Consider the following 17,427-nt stretch of genomic DNA (forward strand, 5'->3'; position numbering starts at 1 on the left):
AAGTATATATTAAACTTATTCCCATTTCAAAATAACAACAGATAAAGAACATAAATTTGACAAACATACTTCAAGGTTTGGTTACAAATTGTTTATCATATTATATTTTATATATATATATGGTCCTTTAACCCTCAGATCCCCTCACACACTCACTAGCAATAAAGATAGTTCTTTGTAAATGGATTGATGGATAAGAGAATTAATAGTTGCATATTCACAGTGGAATAATACGTTTACAACTTTCAGAAAATGTTTTTAGTGGTTACAGTAATTGAAATTACATTGCTTCATCTGTAAATATGAAACGAATGGACGTTATGTATCTAATTCAAAATCCAAACATTTTATATGGCATCAGATTGAATAAAACAACTTAAATGAATTTATTCCTGTGAAAAGAAGCTGAATAAGTTAGTAGAACTTTGTTGCTTGATCTGCGAAATATCCTTCAGATAATACCCTTGACTTTAAGTTTTACTTTTCTTTTCAGCACGATGCTAACTAATGTCAGCACAAACGGAACAAAACCAATTACGTATCTCGTAGATAAAGACCACATGAAGTCTTTGGTTGCTATTTCACCCTTTTGCATGCAAGAAGCTGGATATACATGCAAGGTACGGTATAGATGAATCCTTGCTTCTCGTTTATTACAAACACCTAATTACTTACAGTATAAAGTCAGATATGTGTATGTTGCAATATTCTAGTGCTGTATTGAGTTTTAAGTATCTCGCAGTTTGGCTTGCATTATGGAAGTTCACAATATATTAAAACAGCATGTTAAATTTGAATGATATACTTATAAAACAGTCATATATGCTTGACAATTCTGACAATGATGCCAAAAGAAAGCATTTGAATTTTTGCCGCAGATGGTGTATATGGATACAGAATTTAGTTGTCGAAATAAGATGGGCATTATAAATTAACTTTATAATAGCCTTTGTTGTTGCAGGGGTATTAATCTGATGTTTTAGTAATATTCTCAATAATCACATCGTATTTCATTGTCTGTAACATGACTAGCAGTGAATGTGGAAAACACATTCAAAATAATTATTGTATCCTCAGTTTGTAAGAAAGTTTTGTATCTTTATTTTGCTGAAGACAGTAAAATGACATTTCAATAAAATAACGAGATTTATTCCTTCGTTTATACCTATGACAGAATCATGGTACGAGTTCAAGTATTGTGTGTAGGTTAATTAAAACTCCAAATTCGACAATAGAAAGTTCAACAAACTGGTTGAAGCTATCGTATGAGGTCCTGATGATATACAACAGGTATTAGGCGTTCTTCTTTCCTTATCTAGGTACGCTTTTCATTAAAAAATGAAAACAGATTTTTACATTTTTAAAAAATCAAAGAACTGAGGTGGTATTGAGGTGCCCTTTTGAATTATTTTCCACAGTTGTATTCCAATTATAACATATAATTAAGGCCGTTATCTGAAAGTGACCGATTCAAGAACAACCTCGCATGCTATTTTTGACAACATGATTTTAGTTTACTTTAATTTACTTAAATTACTTTATTTTCTTATTCAGGCACCGTTAAATTGAAATACTGTTTGTTATGTTCCAGAATATAGTTTACAAAAGCAATCAATTTACTTCATGTTCCCTTACTAAAATTCATGTAATTATTAAAAGACAAAAGCAGTGTCTTGCAACAGCAGATCATAAACTTTCACAAACCCAGTACTTTAATGTTAGTAGATTTGACTAGTGTAAATATTGTTGGTGCGAACATGCACAATAAGGTTCAGCAAGTTACAAGAATGGACCGTAAACCAACTGTAACATACATAAAGAAGTAAAACTCTGTCCTCTTTAATAGAATTCAAGGCTGTTGAACAACGGCAATAAGAAAGGTTACTTCTCAACCATTAATGGAACCGCAAGGAACTACTGGCCTGGTGGTCAGGGTGTGGACAACATGTGTGGCTGCGGTCTAATTGGCGCTTGTGATAGCCCCTCTGCACTGTGTAACTGTGACATCGCTGATGGTGTAGAGAGAACAGATTTTGGTGTCATCACCAACAATGCCGACCTACCAATAGGCTCTGTCACCTTCACGGAGGTTGGAAGTGGTCGTACCAGCATGTATTACGCTGGACCACTTCGTTGTGCGAAAAAGGAATTCGGTAAGCAACTCTTTACTTTGTTGCAGAATATGGATAAATACATGTCCCAAAGACAGTTACATGAAACAAATTAGAATAGCAAGACTTATGTTGACAGATAAAAAATATGCACTGCAACAAGTTAATAATTATCATTTGGTTATTTTGTTTAATAGAAAACAAAATGTCTTCTCAGAGCTTCCAGTGGAATGTTGGCTGGTTTGAAATTAAAAGTCGTTAGTGACATGTGACCTTAATTTGTCTAGTGCAATTATTTTATAATGTTTTCGCTTTGCTTTATTTTATGAATGTACAATGCTAAATTGTTTACATTATTATTATTATACTGAACTAAATATTTAGCTGTGATTGTAATCAAACATCTTTTATTCTACCAAATTTAAATTGTTTCAACTTAAGGGCCTCAACTGGTGTGGACAAGATTAAATATAACTCGAATTTAAAATTAGAAACTAAATTGTATTCATATTGGAAACAAAGGAATCAATATTATGGGAGATTTTAGACATTTATGTTTATATTATAACATATCTCACTGGCGATCATCCCTGTTAGCAACTTCCATTTCATTCTGTAGAACATTCTAGATCTGTTTTGTCTTGTTTCTTTTCTGAAACATTTCCTCTTCATTTTTGCAGTGCATCGCTTATTTTCTAAGTAAACCCACCCAACTGTACTGTGCACATAAAATAAAACTCAGCAAATCTCTGAATTTATGGTATTGAGATGATCATGCGGCCTCCCAATTACATGTGTGACTTCTTGTATTTTCGTGTGAAATTTTTCATCAACGAGACGTCCATTTGATTTATTTATATATCATAGTAGTTACACACTCTTGGTTTCTCTGACATTGGTTTAGCTTCCATCTTGCATTTTTCCAGCATGTCTCATCAAAAGTAAACATGACTTGGTTATGAGACCCTTGTTCATTTTCATCGCATATATTACTCATGTCTTTTGTTGCTTTGACTTGTTGCCTCAGAATTGTTATGTATTTAACATATTAGTCGGTTCAACTTGTATCTTCTCCCAAAGTGATCAATTATATCACTGTTTGTTGTCCTTTATCCTACACTGTTTCTAGCATTCTGATATATAGCGTTTCTTTCATGTTATTTTTGGTGTTTTGTTTGCCACACGATATATGTTCTAGGGCTTTGATACATGTCTTTACACTGACATACACACACTCTTGATAGTTTGTACAAATCTTTTGTAGTGAGCAATGCATCTACCTATGTTTTTATTTAGCCATTAACAATGGTTTTCTCACTATAACTAAGACAGTGAGTTGTACCCTTTTTCTGAAAGCAAATGCTTTTTGTCTCTTATAATCAGCCCCGGTGTCCTTTGAACTCAGCTGATGGTAGTTATACTTGTTGTTTCAGTTTTTGTCGTCGGGATGTTTAATACTTCCATCATGTCGTCATCGTTTCCTTCTTCTTCCTTCAATTTATTATTATTATTATTGATATTATTATCATTATTGATATTACTGTTATTATTATTATTATTATTCTTGATATTATTATTATTATTATTCAGGATATGAAGCGACCTGTCAGGCTTATTTCCTACAGGGTAGAAGGCAGAGCTACACATATTTCATTGACCCTGATGGACCGGTTGTTAGTGACACCCCTGATCTAAGTAATATAATTACTCATTATTGTATAGTTTGTTTTATCTCAATTACCTGTCCAAAACGTTTGGCTTAAAAAGTTTTTTTTACCTCTGTTATTGTTTCGCAACTTGATATCAGGAGAGAAAAATATGAAATAGATATTGGTTATTTTAAAAGAAGAAATTGGCACTATAAATATTGAAACAAAGCGATTTTACATAGTTTGTAATAAAAGCACACAAACAAGATATCAATATTTATTCACTTTTTGGAAAACGAAATACCATATTTTGCGTGCTCTAACAATATCAACTTTATTTTAATAACTACATGTGGTTAATATTTTGTCATCCTTGCCATCAATGAGGGGTTATTCCATCAGGATACACAGACAACATAAAGCACAGACTGTTCCTTACTATTTGTAGCCTATTCGGGAATTAAAAATTTGGTGATTGAGTTTAGCATCATTTGTTCTATATTTCGATAGAATCTCAGACCAATAGAAATTTTTTATTTTGAAACAAAGCTAATTTCCATCTGTATAGTGAAATCAATTTCATAGTCTGTAATAAACACACACAAAATATCAATACTTTTTTCACCCTTTGGAAAACATTCATACAATATTTTGCGTGCTTTCACAATATTAGCTCTATTTTAATAAATAAGGTCACTACTATTTTGTCATGTTTGCCTCACTGAGGTTTTATTTTATCATCATACACAGACAAATATAGCACAGACAACTCCTTTCTATTTGTGGCCTATTCAGGAAGGTAAACTTTGGCGTTAGCTTAGTGTCATATGTTCTATCATTCGATATAATCTCGGACCAACATACATTTTCATTTTGATCCAGAATTTTAGCATCATATTGTAGTTTTTGTCTTTCAGCAAATGTGGCCCCATTTCCCGCCCATTGTCAGATGGAAACAAACCCTCCATATGGAATAACAATCATCCACCACCGTAACGAAACACAGGTAAGATTCTTTCATCTACATTCTTTAATTAGATAGCAGACTATTCTAGCATGAATAACGTATTTAGAATGGATCTCATTTCCTTTCATATAAAATGATGGTCATTTTTAAAACTACACATGTTAATGATGGACTTGAGTCCTTTATACAAAGATGATCTGCCATAGATGGGGAATTTTTGAGTTCTTGTTTTTTTTTTATTTTATCAGCAGTAAACAATGATGCTTAAGTTTCACATTGTCGTTAAATACTCTATATCATCTAGAAGATGTTTACGATGTGGATTAGATTGTAGCATCGTAGTTGATATAGACATTGTTATCAGCATGATAACTTCTCGTTTCTTATGAAGACCATGCAGATAACAGCGAATGGAATAATTGTGCTGGTGTACCGCAGTGTGGTTGACAAACAGCTGTTGAAGCTCAGAGATAGGTCCGTGTACTGCGTGCAAGACATTCAATACAACTGCATAAAAGCTCCACTTCATACGGGTAATAATACATCTTTAATTGAAATGTTTGCTTGTATCTTTGCACGTGTTCCACGGATTATGGTCAATTTCTCTTCACTCACAAATTGTTGCAAGTCATACAGTTCAACAGTTTGTTTAAAGTATTATGTTTTCACATCCTAATAGTTGAGATCCTGAGTTAAGTCGAATTTGTTCTCATATTTCAAGCTGTGTTGAGTTTAATTGGTTGAGAACACATCTTTTAATTTGTTAATTTATATTAATGTTTAACTGTTCTCGTTACAATCTTAAAACTTTTTGCAATTGTACTTAACATTAATACTTAATAATAAATAATAAAAGAAATGTAAAGACCAACCCTGAGGTTTAAAAAATGATAATCACAGGAAGGCGGAATATGGTTCACATTGAAATAAAGTATATGGGTTTAAAATCTTGCATGTTTGACATCTCTTTCAGGAAATTTGTCTCATGAGGATATGTTTTTCAGAGTCTGGTCAACCTATTGTGACATGGAAGACATTTGACGGTGCTGCAAAATCTTATTTTGAGGGTACAGGTGTGCAGGGCAACATATGTCAGTGTAAATTGAACGGGGGCTGTTCTAACAGTTCAACAAATTGCAACTGTGATTTGAACGACTTGACATTGAGGTATTTGCCTACTCTAACCTTAACAGCGTCATTCAGTATTTGATTACCTTTATCTTAACAACGTCATTCATTATTTGGTTACCTTAATCCTAATGCCATTCAGTATTTGGTTACCTTTATCTTAACAACGTCATTCAGTATTTGGTTACCTTAATCCTAATGTCATTCAGTATTTGGTTACCTTTATCTTAACAACGTCATTCAGTATTTGGTTACCTTAATCCTAATGTCATTCAGTATTTGGTTACCTTTATCTTAACAACGTCATTCAGTATTTGGTTACCTTAATCCTAATGCCATTCAGTATTTGGTTACCTTAATCCTAATGCCATTCAGTATTTGGTTACCTTTATCTTAACAGCGTCATTCAGTATTTGGTTACCTTAATCCTAATGTCATTCAGTATTTGGTTACCTTTATCTTAACAACGTCATTCAGTATTTGGTTACCTTAATCCTAATGCCATTCAGTATTTGGTTACCTTAATCCTAATGCCATTCAGTATTTGGTTACCTTTATCTTAACAACGTCATTCAGTATTTGGTTACCTTAATCCTAATGTCATTTAGTATTTGGTTACCTTTATCTTAACAACGTCATTCAGTATTTGGTTACCTTAATCCTAATGCCATTCAGTATTTGGTTACCTTAATCCTAATGCCATTCAGTATTTGGTTACCTTAATCCTAATGCCATTCAGTATTTGCGACATTTATCTCTGATTAACCTGATTACTTACCATTGTGTGCTTCTTACTCACGGAACTTGACCTCTATCTTTCATTTACTTCTCCTCTCTGCTCTGTTTTCTTCAGCCATGTTGCCCGGCTATATATGGTTTGTAAATTCATGTGATGCTATTTAGAATTCTTGCTCTGTAAATCTTCTATCATTCTGTACCACAGTTACCCGGGAAAGAAACAAATGTTTCAGTTTTATTAGGTTTTCGCTCTTCACACTGAGGCTATCAAAAATGAATTTAGGTAGAGAAGGATTCACTAATTACGAAATGTTACTCAAACTCAGGTAATGTTACATGCTGGTCTATATCCTTGACATTGGTATAATAAAAAAGAAATTCATGATAAATGTATTATTCAGAATCCAAAATTACATTGAAATGATCTACAAGTGTTCTTTTCTTAATTGCAATCTCACGTTAAAAATATACGAATTATATGAATGACAAATAGTGTTCGCAAGAAGATAGATAAGAAATTTGCATCAGTCTGTGTCATATGGTCAAAATATAATCCTGCTAAATCAGCTGTTTCGATGTTATTCGCTATTTTTAATTCAGATCGCTACAATACTATGTATTTTGGTAATATCTGTGTAAAATGCTTTTTCAATTTACCTCTTACCACAGTTATCCATCAAGAGTACTTATGGAATCACGATGGTTATTGGTGTTTAGTTTCGCATGGTAGAAAAGTTTTGAATAATCTGCCAATTTAGCAATAACATACTGAGAAAGGTCTACGCTGAGGTTTTCATTTAAAATATATATATGTATGTATATATATATATATATATATATATATATATATATATATATATATATATATATATATATATATTCTGTCTGTTTTTTTATTCCTTTGCCTGCTCATAAAATTAAAAAGTCTGAAAAGCATAGGATCTGTTTAAGAATTTTAAAGGTTTCTCTGGTTGCATTATAAGCACAAACTTGATCATATGCTTTAATAACATTTTTAAGCTTACAGGTAAAAAAAAATATTTTCTTGTCATCATTGTTTTTATATGTATCTACCAACAACTCGAGAAGTACAGATAATAATAAAGATTTCCGGGTCTAACAACAGTAACCATGTGTTTTTGTTATGTTAACTGGTGTAATGACTTAGGCCCATCCAGGCGGTTAAACTTTGGACAGCTCTTAATCGCAGCTTGTCCTTCTGAGCCTATTTAGAATTTATTCTCTAACAGAGCATGTTTTCATTTGGAAGTTGAGAAATTTTATCGTTTACCCAAATGATTACCTGTACAAATCTTAAATTCTTAGGAGATTCAACAATTGTTAGAGTAACAACATCAGCAATATCAGTAATCAGCAAATATATTCAGAATATTATAGTCATTCATGTTAAGTCTCTGTTGAAAACAGAGACAAAAAGACACATACACACATTAAAGAACCTTTATTTTGTCTCTGTCGATTTATATCTGACCACTTTCAGTCAATTTGTGCAGATGGACTTCGTGTTACAAAGGACAGGTCCATATCACCTATCAAAATGTTACTTCCGTCCCCGCCTCCCCAGGAGTGTATCCAATATCAAAAACCTTCATTGTGATCTACCAATCCCCCTCAAACGCCATATCAAATATGTTCACTAGAATTCAGGTTATAACACAAACTGTAGTTAACATAGTCTTGACTTATCACAATATATCTACAAAATGTATCAGCATAATAACATCTAATAATTTTGAAAAGAAATTATTGTTTTTGCATTTATATATTTACATGCTACATGGCATTTCATTTGTAAGCAAACTCTTAAAGGAAATCAATAAAGATCACATATGTATGTCTAAGTATGCATAGATGTAGGTAGGTAGGACATTATTTCTAATATTTGCAGTCACTTAAGGTAATACAAGAGAATGTTGATAATGTTGTTAATCTGGTAGTACATATATTTTCAAAGAAAACAAATCCTAATACTACCTGTGCTGTTAATACTGATGTGGCCTGGCATTATAATTTCCTGCATGTCAGGGTATCTATCTGGCATCCATCCACCAGCCCATACGTATATCTGTCCGTGAATGTGTGTTTTGTTTGAGAATATATGTATTCCTGTATGCGTTTGCACCCATAACGGTTAATAATGTAAGCAAACTGGAGTGCTAGTACATATCTTTGGTACACATTTTAAAAACTGCTACCTTGAGAAATTTCATGAACCAGAATCGTGGGAAACTTCGTACCAAAAGACTTAAGCTGAAAAGTCCATCCTGTTTCATGATCAATGAAAAATGAATTCCAGAAATGAGAACTCTAGAAATGTTCCACTAGGACTCTAATGAATGTACTTCGGAGAGGAAATTGTCTTTCCCCAAATTAGAAGTACTTGTATAGCAGCTGCATACCTTTCTCTGTACCTCTGTTTCCTCCCAGCATGCTAGGATAGCCTCTAGTACCAAAGACATATGTCCAAATAATCTTGTTCACAAACCTGTTAAAATATAATCCATGTTCTCATCTATTCTTTATTCGAAATAACATGTTGCTGAAACGAATTTCAAGAAGACAATATCTTGTTCAGGGCTGAGCAAATTTTTTTTTTAACCGCTAGTCCAGGACAAGTGGTTTCAGAAAATTCACTAGTCCCACCTTTCTCTTCACTAGTCCCACCTTACTCATCACTAGTCCCACCTTATTTTTCACTGGTCCCAAAATGGTAATCACTTGCCGAGATTTGATGAGACGTATGTGCTTAATCCATAGAAAAAACAAAAAAGTATGATAGTACCAGCTCCTTATAATGTTTATGGAATGGTTGTATGCATTAGCTATATGGATGCAATAAAATAGCACACGGCCATACCTAGGATGAAAGCGTTACGTGGCTATAAGGGTTTTCCTTGTACTCTAAAATTAAACTTCAGAAAAGTTGAGTTTCATCTTGAATGAATACCGTATTTATGGTAAAGTCTATATTTTAGATCCAAGAAGTTCTGAGTGGACTGTTATTCCTTTTAGCGACCACTCCGGTGGCCTAGTAGTTGTTAGAGTGTTTGCCTCGGATGCAAAAAGTCGCTGGTTTGAACCCCGGCGAAATCACACTGAAGACCTATACAAATGTTACTAGCACCTGCCTCGTTAGGCACTCAGCATTAAGAGGTTAGTCCTAGACTGGTTGGCCTGGTGTCGGGATAATGTGACTGGGTGGGACCACAGGGCTTGTATCGTTGCTTAGAATTGACCTGTCATACATGTACTATATAATAACTACATGTACAAGGGAGAACATTTCTCTCCTTTCTCGTGCAACCCATTTAAGAATAAACACTGTTATTTCAAGCTACATTTCACATAGCGTAACACATTGATGCTGATGTTTAGCTCTGGCATTCGACTAGGTATGCATGTCCGAAGTTTGGCTTAATATCATACCTTTAAGGAATGCCAAATCATTTTCCCACGGTACTGCTCAATATGTACCTGATCACGCCCGCTTAATATGCAAAAACAATGCCCTCAATGGATTACTACCTTCTCATTGGCCATCTGAAAATAAGTTATAGATAAATACAGGACATCGTTTTCTTTTAACCAATGAAGAGGACAGTATTCCATTCAGCGCTTTGTTCTTGCATATTAAGCGGGCATGATCAATTACATCTTGAGCGGTACCGTGGGAAAATGATTTGGCATTCCTTAAAGGTATGATAATAAGTCAAACTTTTGATAGGGATACACCGTCGAATGCCTTAGCTAAACATCGGTTCCAGATTTATTACACTATGTGAAATGTGGCTTGAAATAACAGCGTTTATTCTTAAATGGGTCGTGCGAGAAAGGAGAGAATTGTCCTCCCTTGTAGTTATTATATAGTACATGTATGACAGGTCAATTTTAAGCAACGATATGAGCCCCCATTGGTGGCACATCATGCTACATGTCTGCAACATGATGCCTCAGTGCTAGACATCACAATAAATTGCCTCACTGAGGACATCATAGCGATATGACTGAAAAATTGTTAACGCCAAGTTAAAAATCCAAATCTCACACACACACACATACATACACACACACACACACATTCATTCATTCATTCCTTTTAGGACTGATACTGGGAGCATTGTGAACAAGCAGGATTTACCTATAATGACCTTGAACTTCACAAATATTGGATCGCAGAGTTCAGCAGGGATCAAAATTGGGCCATTGAAGTGCTACGGTAAGTATTAGTTCACTAATGTAAATCAACTGATCTGTCAGAAAAACTGAGTACGCCATGCCTGTTAATTAGTTGTTTTAGTCCCTGCCACAGAACTACAACTCCCACCACCAACTGTCGACCCCTAACCCCATTTTAAAAAATGACTTCTTGTTAATGGCACATGATTTACAATATTTTTGTAGCAACGAATATTTTTAAGCTGTAAGCAAACCATACCGAATGTCGCATAAAAGACATATTGCAGAAAATTCTATATTCCATCAAATCTGTTTATTTGGGGCAACAGGTAAATAAAGAAATATGCAAAAATTTTGTTAAGCCAGATTATTTATATATGTAAAATACATTGTACCAATGAGAATATTATAAACGTTGATTGTTCTTCAAAGTTGAAACGTATCCTTTAAATTCATAGCATTTTCTATGGATACTATTTCAAAAACTCTTATCGGCATGACCATAATGCAATCTAAATACCATATAATGTTTTTATTTAGGTGAAAAATCACCGAATACTGACTTGTGCTATCAGTGTTTTTTTATTTTAACTTGTTAAAATCATCAACGGTAAAACTATTTTGGTTATAATTGTACTGTCATATGGTTCACGGTCAAACTCAAATATATTTTAGAAAAAAGAAAAGAAATGTATAAATCAACTGACATGTTTGTTTAAATCTACCTACAGACATCTACGAATTAACCTACAGACTCGTATAAGTCCACCGGCAGATTTATATCAATCCACAGATATATATCAATCCACAGACAGATGTATATAACTCCATAGACTAACCTTTATAAATCAAGAGATGTATATAAGTCCACGTACAGTTTCATGTACATCCACAGACATATATTAATCCACAAAAATATATATATATATTATCAGACATGTATAAATCCAACGACAGATGTATATAAATCCAAAGACAGATGAGGACATCTTCACTGACACACGTGTGTAAATCCAAAGACAGGCGTGTCACATACAGAAGGACAGAAGAGTATAAAATCCACAGACGGACGTGAATAAAATTTGTCTTGGTTATCTATGTCAAGATTCATTAAATCTATTTTGATTTCTCCAAATAAATTAGCAACTTCATTGTTATCAAAATATTTGTACGTATGATATCTATATATTTGTATCGGTCCCTTTATCAGAAATTTTCCCAAGCTGTTCCAAGCTGAAGATATTCTACTGGTACAAAAGACTTCCGCACGAGTCTATTGTTCCTGATGGTGACCACACTATTGACCCGGATGGACCAGGTGGCGTGTTGCCATTCATGGTGACGTGCGATGCCACTGTCAGCATCCTGTATATCAAGCCCGGAGGTACTTCTCTTTCTTTAAAATGGAAAAATATTTTAACGGTAGTAATAATGGAAATCATAGACTAAAAAAACAAATGATCAAAAAGCAGAAGCAATGATGCTGTTTATCACCAAAAATGCAAATATATATTACGAAAAAAAGCAGTGCATTTTCAGGATGGGAAATTTAATGTTGTTAATAAAGATGATGATTTAATGGTTAATGTAGAAAGAAAGAAAACTATATGAAAGTGTTTTGATTGATTACATATTTCTGAAATCCAATGTAAAGCTGTGACATAGATCGGTAATCAACAAAACACCTATTAACATATTATTATGGTAACCATTATTACGATGTGACAACTGGTTTTACTAGACTTTTATTGTCTGCAAATCTGCCACCCCAACCGGTTTCCTGTCTGTGCTTGGAGTTGTCTGTGAGTTTTTATTTCCTCCAAATCATTCTCGAACTTTTTCTTTTATCCTCAATATCCACCTAAAACAATTTACTAATCGTATTGAAACTATCATCTGTAGCTACAAACACTCCTGAATAGACATGTATTTGTGAATGTAATTGTATCCAAATTAATTTGCTATCACCACAAGAGACACCAGTTACTATTGATATAACTGCGATGATGATTCCTATTGGTGCATCTATGGTGTGTATCACGCTTGTGATTCCAGCCACACCAAGACCAACAGTTACTACCGCGTCAAGCTGGCAAATATCATCTAGGACCAAACACGTGTTTCTATTTCATCAGCTATCAGAAATAGGAAATATAAATGTTGCTGAAAATCATTAAAATTGTACAAGAAGCAAAAATCAAATTTTATTATATCTTTTTGATATATTTTTGAAATATTAATGATATTGCAATAAAAAAATATGGCTATATTTTCAGAATTTTTGACAAAATCTTAGTGAAATTTCGATCACAAATTCTCACTGATATTTTCAGAAATGTTGGCAAAGTCATTGAAATTTCATTCTCAAATTTTCACTGATATTTTCAGAAATTTTGGTTAAATCTCAGTGACATTTACTGAAATTTGGCAAAATACCATAATTTTAGTGAAAAAAGGACATTTGAGTGAATGTCACAACATTTTCACTGCGATTTCACTTTAATTTCAGTCATATTTTCACTAAGGTATGATTTTTGTATAGTATATTTTAATAGGCAGCAAAACAAACAACTTATTTTTCATAGTAAACATCAGATGAAGTCAAAAATCTGCCTTGCGCTAAATTTTCTAAGTCCAAAGGTTCATCTATGATTGTAGTTCTTTTGATAAAGTTCAAAATTACGCCTAACATTTCTGCTAAAATCAAAGTCCAAAATCCGTCTTACAGTAAGAAAATGAACTGAACAATCAGAACTTTTCCATCTTACAGTTATCCTTTACGAGGAATATAGAAATAGAATGCTTAACAATTAGACGGATTCAGTCTGTTAACTTAGCTGTATTCCCAGTCCGTCTAGAGTCCGTCTGAAATTTGGAGATTTTAGGTGGAATACACCCTGAATCCACGTGAAATCCAGATGGAATCCGAATTTGCCTAAAAATTTCATACATATTTAGTAGTAGTAGTAGTGTAGTATAACCATTACGGCAGTTGAAACCTAACATCAGCATCATCATTTGTTACTATGGAAAAATGATGACTACAATTCAAAGAAAAACCAAAATGGATTGCTTCTATTGCATCATGAATTTTAAACTGGATGCGATCCAAATACATGCCTGATACAGAGTACAAAGTATTGTCCTGTGTATGGTGTACTAAGCTTAGTTACCACCTAACTTTGATTTAAATAATATAACACGCCCGGGATCTTGTAGAGCGAATCAAAAAACTGTCTAACGAAGACATGCTTGAGACTGTCTTGAGGTCAATGATTCCATGTACCTCGAGACAACATTATTTGTCAACTGAAATGTTTCCAAACATGCTAATGCCAGATATAATTTTTCTCTGAGCAAACGAACCGTAACAAATTTAAATTCCTCACTTCATATTTACAGATTGCACGGTGATATCTTGTGAAGATATCTTAATTTCAATTTTGTTTTGCTTCTTCGAAATACCACGGGTGTATGCGCAGTGAACTCCTGAGATTATACACATCACTTCCTTGATATCATCGTGTCATGTGACCATATGGCTCACTAATATTAGGGTGAGTTGGGGGATCGCGTGAAACACCGGATTCAGGTGCAGTTAGGCATAAGGATGTAAATAATGTATGTATATTAGACATGAAAGTTTTGAAAAATAAAATTACAAACTGTAAACAATGTCTTCAACGATCTCATTCACCGCTTGATGTTTCAAAATAGACAATTCATCAAAGCTAGCTTTCACTGTTGCCTTATGTAATTCAGTTACTTTCATATATATATATATAATTTTGCATATTTATCTATTATTTGTTTTTTATTATGTAGATAACACGAACACAACAACCCAGGGACAACCAAGCTCACCGGTGACTACATGCTATAACATAACTTACCAGAACAATAAAGGCCCTGTCAGCCCACAACAAGTTCAGGTGCGAGCAACATTTGTTAGGGTTGTTTTTTGACATCAGTTTCTGAAAGATAGTTCCGACAGGATTGATTTATTTTTCAAAGCTGCTATGTTTCTAATTAAATATAATTTAGCTGATGGAAAAATGGAGCAAGGAAAATCTTGCAAAGTCATCTGCTGCAGTATTTGTCAAACAAATCAATTAAAATGTCACACTGCTTTGATCATTCCGAAATTTTGTCAAAACTTCTAGAGAACATTGCGTCATATACGACAAACTTTTTAGATTTATAGGTTATCCATCAAGAACATACATTCTCATAGTTGTAAGGTGTTCATGTATACATTTGTTATTATCTAACCAGGTCTACTTACTGCAATGGTAATGCGTATGTTTACATATAAAGTAAATAGATGTTCTATATGCGAAGCTTGAATTCATTATTAGGATAGTTAGGTCTGGAGTAGTTCTAAATTTATATGCTAAGTATTCTTTGTTTCTTTGGCACACACTATCAGATTATCCAAAAATATGAAGAAGAAAGTTTGGTGTCATGTCCTAGTAGACTCTTAACATATCAAATACAGTCAAATAATTTCTGTATATGTGAGGTAAAGAAACCTTTCAACTAAGTCTTTGTCTGCGTCACATAACCGTGTCCTACATAAAGTTTTATTGAATTTTGTGCCATTTGTTGATGATTTGCTTTTCTTTTAGGCCTTGATTGCCAGTTCTCCTTACTGTACCCAGCAACTGATGGAAACGTGTACATATGCTCCACTGTCTAACCATTCCAATTATTATAGCTGCGATGGTCAGTTGCAACCAGGTTCGTATATCCACTTTTTATTCATTTAGGGCATAGTGTATTGTGAAACTCAAGCGTGTTTTAATGTAATCTGACCTGAACTGGCTTGTAGAATCTTTCATTTTGTTAACTCTATATTGAATTACCTTCATGGTAAACTATATATTGAATTACCTTCATGGTAACTCCCTAGTACGCTCATTATGTTTTACATAGCAACGACAGTCTCAAAACCAAATGAATGGGTAATTATCGGGAATCACTATACTATACTACTGACATTGAAAGCCTGATGTGAAATAAGGCTCACTTAAGGCATTTTGTATATTAAAAAATTAACAATATTTATTTTCGTAACCAATGCAAAAAGTTCCCCCCACTACAATTTCATATCGCACGCTTAATGTTAAAGTATATATCCTTGTATTATGATACTACACCTACTTTAATGATATGCATTATGAAGAATCAGTAACAGATATATTTGAAATATTTCAAAATCAAAATTATTCTGTTACAGGTTGGGCCGGAAGTCGAGGCATGGATTCGTGTAGCTGTGGTGTTACTGGAACCTGTGCAGGAGGACCACTTGCTAAATGCAACTGTGATATGGCAGACAAGATCCAGAGGCAAGATGGGGACTGGATACATGACCGCAGTCGACTTGCTGTGTGTAAAATCTGCATAACGCTGGACCCAGTCAGTCCTGGCAGCAACATACCCCTAAGGACAGCGGGCTATTCTCTGACTGACCTTCGCTGTAATGACTGGAAGATTGGTATGGGGCTTGGTTTTACTGCAAGGATTTATGTCTATTGGGATTTAAAACACTCCAACACCTCATATAACCCATTCTCTATACCTTTCGCATGAAGTTGCTCGGGCAAGTGTACTATGGTGCTTTTCGCTTACGGTAGATTCTTTACACTGTCAGCTTTTAAATAAACATTTAATCCAAAATTATGTACAGTAGTAAATGCAGTCTGAGACCACATGCTACAAATAACCTAAAAAAATCTCCCATTCCAGTTTCATTCATTAACAATGCTCAGTATTTGAGTAATGATAAATATTGACATAAATAATGCACTGGACATATTATGAAAAATTTATTTAAATAGATAATGCATTACTGTCCTTTGCAGAATCATTTTATCTAAGGTCAAATGTACAGTCTGGCCACAATGTTCATAATGATAACTCACCATTTGTTTTGATTTAAAACTTTTGTAATTTCACAAGTTTTGCAACACATGTATATAAATTCTGTAGATTCTAATGTGTAAGAAAATATTTTATTTTGAATATAATATATGCACAAGTCCATTTTATGCATTTTAAGATTTCATTAAGTTTTGCTTTTATTTTTCAGTAAAGGTTCACACATTAAAATTAACCAGTTTGGTTGTGACTTTTTATTCTCACCGTGAAAACATGTAGTACTAGCTTTAATTCATTAATTTTTAATATATTAAAGATTAATCGGTTTAGAGACTTCAGTTTCATTACCTTTAGTTCTTGGGTAGTTTTCCTTGATCACAATTATAGTCTGCTAAGATCTTAGAGGTCTAACTCCTTTAAAATATTTTACCATGTTGTAAATAAAAATTGTCTTTACAAACTGCACAAGTCTTTGGGGCATAATCAGTTACTGATAATTTTGTACAAGTCAATAATTTTAATAATAGTGACTTGAAGTGTCTTTCCTGTCTATAGTTAATATAGACAAAGGGAAGAAACTGTGATCAACCTGTTCCTTTACCTCCCCTGACCTCCGCTATGTGCTTACAAGTATTCAGCTTTCACTCATTTGAACACTTTCATTTTTTTCCTTCAGATTTGTTTGTTCTTTTCATTTCTGATAAATGATAACGAAGAAATATGCAAAGTGCGAGATTGTAAATTCACAGGAACATGT

At 33.6% G+C, this 17,427-nt stretch overlaps 1 protein-coding gene across 1 annotated transcript in view; it reads left to right on the forward strand.

The window, feature by feature from the left end:
- Positions 1 to 17,427, forward strand: part of LOC149791759 (uncharacterized) — a 100,845-nt gene that overhangs the window by 21,223 nt on the left and 62,195 nt on the right. The window contains exons 13-23 of the mRNA XM_089970261.1: positions 494 to 620; positions 1,847 to 2,153; positions 3,702 to 3,806; positions 4,678 to 4,766; positions 5,119 to 5,260; positions 5,732 to 5,894; positions 10,715 to 10,830; positions 12,001 to 12,174; positions 14,616 to 14,722; positions 15,419 to 15,530; positions 16,030 to 16,287. Coding sequence (XP_089826387.1) covers positions 494 to 620; positions 1,847 to 2,153; positions 3,702 to 3,806; positions 4,678 to 4,766; positions 5,119 to 5,260; positions 5,732 to 5,894; positions 10,715 to 10,830; positions 12,001 to 12,174; positions 14,616 to 14,722; positions 15,419 to 15,530; positions 16,030 to 16,287 — 1,700 coding nt within the window. The remainder of the gene's footprint in view (positions 1 to 493; positions 621 to 1,846; positions 2,154 to 3,701; positions 3,807 to 4,677; positions 4,767 to 5,118; positions 5,261 to 5,731; positions 5,895 to 10,714; positions 10,831 to 12,000; positions 12,175 to 14,615; positions 14,723 to 15,418; positions 15,531 to 16,029; positions 16,288 to 17,427) is intronic.

The sequence above is a fragment of the Sinohyriopsis cumingii genome, chromosome 9, assembly GCF_028554795.1.
Source record: "Sinohyriopsis cumingii isolate HCF-2022 chromosome 9, ASM2855479v2, whole genome shotgun sequence".
NCBI lineage: Eukaryota > Metazoa > Mollusca > Bivalvia > Unionida > Unionidae > Sinohyriopsis > Sinohyriopsis cumingii.